Here is a 7,686-nt window from a genome sequence, read left to right as displayed (position 1 = left end):
TCTCAGCCTCCCAAAGTGCTGGGATTACAGGCTTGAGCCACCGCGCCCGGCGAGAAACTATTTCTTATTCACTACAACCACAGAATGCTCTATCCTCACCGCTCATACTATAAACCCCTATGGTTGTAGGTCCTGCCCAAAACATAACTGGGTGGTATGGACACCGTATTGCCTTACTGAACTGTGACATTTTGGGGATTAGGAACTTTTGGCCAAGCGGGTGACTCACGCCTATAATTCCAACACTTCATTTATTCTGAGATGGCGTTTCGCTCTTGTTGTCCAGGCTAGAGTGCAATGGCACAATCTCGGCTCACTGCAACCTTCTCCTCACAGGTTCAAGCGATTCTCCCGCCTCAGCCTCCCAAGTAGCTGGGATTACAGGCAGGTGCCACCACGGCCTGGCTAATTTTGTATTTTTAGTAGAGATGGAGTTTCTCCATGTTGGTCGGGCTGGTCTCAAACTCCCTACCTCAGATGTTCCGCCCACCTTGGCCTCCCAAAGTGCTGGGATTACAGGCGTGAGCCAGGCCTCATTTTTTTTTTTTTTTTTTTTGAGACGGAGTCTTGCTCTGTTGCCCAGGCTGGAGTGCAGTGGCACTATCTCAGCTCACTGCAACCTCCGTCTCTCAGGTTCAAGCAGTTCTCCTGTCTTAGCCTCCAGAGTAGCTGGGATTACAGGTGTGCACCACCACACCCATCTAATTTTTGTGTTTTTAGTAGAGACAGGGTTTTGCCATGTTTCCCAGGCTGGGCTCAAGCAATCCACCCACTTCAGCCTCCCAAAGTGCTGGGATTATTGGCATGAGGCACAGAGCCCGGCCTGTAATCCCAACACTTTGGGAGGCCAAGGTAGGAGGATCACCTGAGCCCAGGAGTTCAAGACCAGCCTGGGCAAAATAGCGATACCCCATCTCTACAAGAAATAAAAAAATTAGCCAGGCCTGGTGGCATGCACCTGTGTTCCTAGCTACTCGCGAGGCTGAGGTGGGAGGATCACTTCAGCCCAGGAACCCAGGAGGCTGAGGCAGCAATGAGCCCTGATGGTGCCACTGCACTCCAGCCTAGGTGACAAGGCAAGATTTCATCTCAAAACAATTTTTAAAAAGTGAGCTTGCTTACCTTTCCTATGTCTCTCAGCACCTTGCTTTCAAATTTTAGCTATTATTTTTACAGATCTTTTAACAAAAAGGCTGCTTTAATTAACGTTAACATACATGGCATATAACAGGATCCTTTTTCCCAAGGGCTTTACAAACCTCTAGAGTCAAATGTGCCTTACTATCAGCACAAAAATAAATGGTGTCAACTGGGTGCGTTGACTCACGCCTGTAATCCCTGCACTTTAAGAGGCTGAGGCAGGCGAATGACCTGAGGCCAGGAGTTCGAGACCAGCCTGGCCAACATGGTGAAACCACATCTCTACTAAAAATACAATAATCAGCCTGGCGAGGTGGCTCACAACTATAATCCCAGCACCTTGGGAGGCCGAGACATGTGGGTCACTTGAGGCCACGAGTTCGAGACCAGCCTGGCCAACATGGTGAAACCCCCCCCATCTCTACTAAAAATACAAAAACTAGCCGGCTGTGGTGGCGCACGCCTGTAATCCCAGCTACTCCGGAGGCTGAGGTACGAGAGTCATCTGAACGTGGGAGGCGGAGCTTGTAGTAAGCCGAGATCACGCCACTGCACTCCAGCCTGGGCAACAGAGCTAGACTCTGTCTCAAAACAAACAAAAATGGTGTCAAGACTCTCAGACGGGTTGCTAATGCAGTAAGGCCTATATGTAAATAGCGCCAAAGACTACGCAACAGAGATGGAAGAAGCAAGCAGGGAGGCAGGAATAGTTTAGTCGTGGCAGTTTTAGCTTAGTCCACTTATATAAATGGTTCTTTAGGGTAGTACATGGAGCATCCTCATTTCCAAACATTGAACTGAGAGCTGTGCAAAATAACCACAAGTCTCCAACTATGCCCCCTTAATTATCCCTATCATCTAAGACTCTTGTTCCTATCCATCACTAAACTTCCTGGTCCTCTTCCTTCAACCCCTGTTAGTCAATGGCTGAAATTTTGATTTGGTAAAAAAGCTCTGGCGAAAACCAGTAAAAGGGGCACGCGAATCAGGTCTCAGGGAAGCACAGAGGTAGCCACTAGAAGGCCCGAGGTGCTCATGGAAAGAGCTCGAGCCCGAGAGCCCAGGCGCTCGGAGCCGCCGTTACGTAACCGACACCCAGAGCCTCCGAAGACCGGAAGGCCCAGCTCAGGCCCCGACCCCGCCCCGGCCCGGCAGCCGGTAGGTGCCGTGCGCAACCCTCCGGAAGCTGCCTCCCCTTTCCCCTTTTATGGGAATACTTTTTAAAAAAAAATTAGAGTTCGCTGACGCCACCCCGTAGGACTGGCCGTCCTAAAACCGTGATCAAGGAGCTCCTCGCCACTTCTCACTTCCGCTTCCTTCCAGTAAGGAGTTGGGGTCTTCCCCAGTTTTCTTGCCAGGCGGCGGCGGCGGCGGCGACGACTGGCGATGTTTGGCCTCAAAAGAAACGCGGTAATCGGACTCAACCTCTACTGTGGGGGGGCCGGCTTGGGGGCCGGCAGCGGCGGCGCAACCCCTCCGGGAGGGCGGCTTTTGGCTACGGAGAAGGAGGCCTCGGCCCGGCGAGAGATAGGGGGAGGGGAGGCCGGCACGGTGATTGGCGGAAGCGCCGGCGCAAGCCCCCCGGCCGCCCTCACGCCAGACGCCCGGAGGGTCGCGCGGCCGCCGCCCATTGGCGCCGAGGTCCCCGACGTCACCGCGACCCCCGCGAGGCTGCTTTTCTTTGCGCCCACCCGCCGCGCGGCGCCGCTTGAGGAGATGGAAGCCCCGGCCGCCGACGCCATCATGTCGCCCGAAGAGGAGCTGGACGGGTACGAGCCGGAGCTTCTCGGGAAGCGGCCGGCTGTCCTGCCCCTGCTGGAGTTGGTCGGGGAATCTGGTAATAGCTCCAGTACGGATGGGTCACTACCCTCGACGCCGCCGCCAGCAGAGGAGGAGGAGGACGAGTTGTACCGGCAGTCGCTGGAAATTATCTCTCGGTACCTTCGGGAGCAGGCCACCGGCGCCAAGGACACAAAGCCAATGGGCAGGTCTGGGGCCACCAGCAGGAAGGCTCTGGAGACCTTACGACGGGTGGGGGATGGCGTGCAGCGCAACCACGAGACGGCCTTCCAAGGTAAGGGGGTTCATTAATCGCCAAGGCCTCACTCCCTTTTTTCCATCTCTCCCTGGACTCACCCGCCGAGGGTGGGTGGAAACCGAAACGAGTCAGTGTTGAAACGTGTCTCATCCTATTCGTGAAACCAGAATATTCTGGCCTTGAGTCATTGTTTCCGCCCATCTTGATTCTTTTGGAAATGGCAGCTCTTGTTCAAAGACCGGAAAGGGTGGGATGTCATTTCTAAGTGGGGTCGACCTGAGTTCTATAAATCCCGGTAGCGACTTTCCCGCCGTGGGTGGGCAGGCGAATCTTGCGCCGGTTTAGACAAAGGAGGCCGTGAGGACCTGCATGCTTTTCTTTCCCAGGCATGCTTCGGAAACTGGACATCAAAAACGAAGACGATGTCAAATCTTTATCTCGAGTGATGGTCCATGTTTTCAGCGACGGCGTAACAAACTGGGGCAGGATTGTGACTCTCATTTCTTTTGGTGCCTTTGTGGCTAAACACTTGAAGACCATAAACCAAGAAAGTTGCATCGAACCATTAGCAGAAAGTATCACAGACATTCTCGTAAGGACAAAACGGGACTGGCTAGTTAAACAAAGAGGCTGGGTAAGTTTTCCTTAAGGATGAAAGGGGCCTTGGAGTTGGAAGTAGAATGAAGGATTTTTTTAGGGAGGTGGGGATATCTAAAGGTTTTTATGACGCACGGCTGTTTGCAAGCTCTAAAGGACCATTGTTTATTTGATAATGATTTAAGTAGTGGATTCTTAGAGATAGTGGTATGGCGGTCTCGAATTGTATCAAAAATCTTGGTTTTCTCTAGGCTATTTTTTGGTCCAATTCAGTTGAATACTCTTCAGTGGATTCAAACCATGAAGAAATAAGTCACCAGGGGAGGATAGCTGAAATACATTCCTAAGGCGCTCCCTGTTTTAAGTGAGAAGATACGGGGTGGACCTTGCGTTTTAAACAGAAATCCAGATCTGATGCAGGATGTACTTAACTACGTTGAGAAAAACTGATCTTCACAGTTGAGGTGTTACTGAAATATTAGGTGGTAGAGATTTGAGAATAAGTGTTGTAGTCTTTTACCTCATGGGAACTCTGGAAGTCCTTTGGTTTGGATAAATCCTAATATGACCAAGATAGTACTGTAAAATGAAGTTTAACTATCATGGGTGCCCACTTAAGAAACTGAAGAACTTAGAAATGTCTTTTTTTTTTTTTTTTTTGCCCCGGGGTGAATAATAATTGGTTTACTATTGTTTTAGGGGGAATCCTTCGATATTTTAATTTACCTTCTTTCTGGATAGTAGTGTTGTTGAGAGAGCAGAAACCCGTACTTGAAAATGTGCTTTTCTTTTTTGTTTTGTAGGATGGGTTTGTGGAGTTCTTCCATGTAGAGGACCTAGAAGGTGGCATCAGAAATGTGCTGCTGGCTTTTGCAGGTGTTGCTGGAGTAGGAGCTGGTTTGGCATATCTAATAAGATAGCCTTACTGTAAGTGCAATAGTTGACTTTTAACCAACCACCACCACCAACCACCAAAACCAGTTTATGCAGTTGGACTCCAAGCTGTAACTTCCAAGAGGTGCACCCTAGCAACCTAGCCAGAAAAGCAAGTGGCAAGAGGATTATGGCTAACAAGAATAAATACATGGGAAAAGTGCTCCCCATTGATTGAAGAGTCACTGTCTGAAAGAAGCAAAGCTCAGTTTCAGCAACAAACAAACTTTATTTGGGAAGCTATGGAGGAGGACTTTTAGATTTAGTGAAGATGGTAGGGTGGAAAGACTTAATTTCCTTGTTGAGAACAGGAAAGTGGCCAGTAGTCAGGCAAGTCATAGAATTGATTACCCACCGAATTCATTAATTTCCTGTAGTGTTAAGAGAAGCACTAACAATGCCAGTGACCTGTGTAAAAGCTACAAGGAATAGAACTATGACTGTAAGCCTCAGTACTGTACAAGGGAAGCTTTTCCTCTCTATAATTAGCTTTCCCAGTATACTTCTTGAAATAGAAAGTCCAAGTGTTCAGGACTTTTATACCTGTTATACTTTGGCTTGGTTTCCATGATTCTTACTTCATTAGCCTAGTTTATGGCCAATAATACTTGATGGAAGACTCAGTAATTAGTTATGACTATGGATATCCTCAATTCTTAAGACAATTTGTAAATGTATTTGTAAAAATTGTATATATTTTTACAGAAATTCTATTTCTTTGCAACAATGAGAGTATCGAATTTACATTAGTTTTTTTCATACCCTTTTGAACTTTGCAACTTCCGTAATTAGGAACCTGTCTCTTACAGCTGTTCTATGCTAAACTTTGTTCAGTTCTAGAGTGTATACAGAACGAATTGATGTGTAACTGTATGCAAACTGGTTGTAGTGGAACCAATCTGATAAACTATGCAGGTTTAAATTTTCTTAACTGATTTTGGTAAGTATTCCTTAGATAGGTTTTTCTTTGAAAACCTGGGATTGAGAGGTTGATGAATGGAAATTCTTTCACTTCATTATATGCAAGTTTTCAATAATTAGCTCTAAGTGGAGTTTTAAGGTTACTGATGACTTACAAATAATGGGCTATACTCATAATTTGAGTTCCTTCCATTTGACCTAATTTAACTGGTGAAATTTAAACTGAATTCATGAGCTCATCTTTAAAGCTTTTACTAAAAGGTTTTCAGCTGTTCCGAATGGAACTCGTTAGCCGTGTGCATATAAAAAGATCACATCAGGTGGATGGAGAGACATTTGATCCCTTGTTTGCTTAATAAATTGTAAAATGATGGCTTGGAAAAGCAAGCAAGTCTAACCATGGTGCTATTATTAGGCTTGTTACACACACAGGTCTAAGCCTAGTATGTCAATAAAACAAATACTTACTGTTTTGTTTCTATTAATGATTCCCAAACTTTGTTTCAGATTTTTGCATTGGCATCTTTGGATTTCAGTCTTGATGTTTGTTCTATCAGACTTACCTTGAAATTGCTGCTTGTTCTGCTCCCTCAACAGATATTTATATCAAGTCCTACAGCTTTCCCCTGCCATCCCTTTCTAGCCCTTTTAGATTTTGGCACTGTGAAACCCTGCTGGGAACCTGAGTGACCCTCCCTCCCTGCCAAGAGTCCACAGACCTTTCACCTCTCATGAACTTTATCCTGTTAGCAGGTGGTAATACCATGGGTGCTGTGACACTAACAGTCATTGAGGGATGGGAGGAAGTCCCTTTTCCTTGGACTGGTATCTTTTCAACTATTGTTTTATCCTGTTTTTGGGGAAAATGTGTCAAAAGTCCCCTCAGGAATTTTCAGAGGAGGGAACATCTTATGAGGCTTTCTCTAAAGTTTCCTTTGTATATGAGTATGCTCACTTAAATTTACAGAACGAGGTGAGCTGTGTTAAACCTCAGTTTAAAAGCTACTGATAAACTGAAGAAAGTGTCTGTATTGGAACTAGGGTCATTTGAAAGCTTCAGTCTCTGAACATGACCTTTAGTCTGTGGACTCCATTTAAAAATAGGCATGAATAAGATGACTAAGAATGTAATGGGGAAGAATTGCCCTGCCTGCCCATCTCAGAGCCATAATGTCAACTTTGCTAGAGCTATTTTTACCTATGTATTTATCGTTCTTGATCATAAGCCACGTATTTATATCATGTATCTCTAAGGACCTAAAAGCACTTTATGTAGTTTTTAGTATTAATCTTAAGATCTAGTTACGGTAAGTAAAACAGCCTGTCTCCCAAATCCAGTGGAAACAAGTGCATAGATGTGAATTGGTTTTTAGGTGCCCCACTTCCCAATTCATTAGGTGTGACTGTGGAAATACAGACAAGGATCTTAGTTGATATTTTGGGCTTAGGGCACCCCAAGTGGTTTGCAAAAGGAGGAGGGGAGTGGTGGGTTTATAGGGAGAGGAAGAGGCAGGTGGTCTAAGTGCTGACTGTCAGCTACATAGTTCAGGCAAATCCTCCAAAAGGGAAAGGGAGGGGCTGCTTAGAAGGATGGCGCTCTCAGTGACTACTTTTTGACTTCTGTTTGTCTTATGCTTCTCTCAGGGAAAAACATGCAGTCCTCTAGTTCATGTGCATTCTGTGGGGGTGAACACCTTGGTTCTGGCTAAACAGCTAGTACTTTTGATAGCTGTGCCAGGAAAAGGACCAACTACAAATTAATGTTGGTTGTAAAATGTAGTGTGTTTCCCTAACTTCCTGTTTTTCCTGAGAAAGAAAATAAATCTTTTATTCAAATACAGGGTGTGATATGGGTCTTTTCTCATCGACGCCTCTTTTCCGTCCCCCTCTTAGGCAAACCTTTTAGAGAAGTCAGCTGAGCAAATATGTATAGGTGAATTCAAAGCAAAAGCCTCACAAAGCTGATTTGCCTTAGAGCAAAGGACAGTTCCTTTCTTCAATTCAAATTAGAGGTGTTGGGTTTTTATTTATTTTTTTATTTTATTTTATTTTTTTTT

The 7,686-nt window shown here is 45.9% G+C and overlaps 1 protein-coding gene across 2 annotated transcripts; it reads left to right on the top strand.

Annotated features, from left to right (window-relative positions):
• Positions 1-2,258: 2,258 nt before the first annotated feature.
• Positions 2,259-7,467, top strand: MCL1 (MCL1 apoptosis regulator, BCL2 family member). Of its 2 annotated transcripts, XM_023213614.2 has the most exons (3): positions 2,259-3,214; positions 3,565-3,812; positions 4,579-7,467. In XM_023213614.2, the coding sequence occupies exons 1-3, from the start codon at positions 2,527-2,529 to the stop codon at positions 4,693-4,695; spliced, it is 1,053 nt and encodes a 350-aa protein (XP_023069382.1). In that variant the 5' UTR covers positions 2,259-2,526; the 3' UTR covers positions 4,696-7,467. The 2 variants fall into 2 exon arrangements, with proteins under 2 accessions (XP_023069382.1, XP_023069383.1); XM_023213615.3 differs by lacking the exon at positions 3,565-3,812 and having other exon boundaries at positions 4,579-4,706.
• Positions 7,468-7,686: the final 219 nt, after the last annotated feature.

This window comes from Piliocolobus tephrosceles, chromosome 1, assembly GCF_002776525.5.
Source record: "Piliocolobus tephrosceles isolate RC106 chromosome 1, ASM277652v3, whole genome shotgun sequence".
NCBI classification, from domain to species: domain Eukaryota; kingdom Metazoa; phylum Chordata; class Mammalia; order Primates; family Cercopithecidae; genus Piliocolobus; species Piliocolobus tephrosceles.
This window is presented reverse-complemented; position numbering and strand designations above follow the sequence as displayed.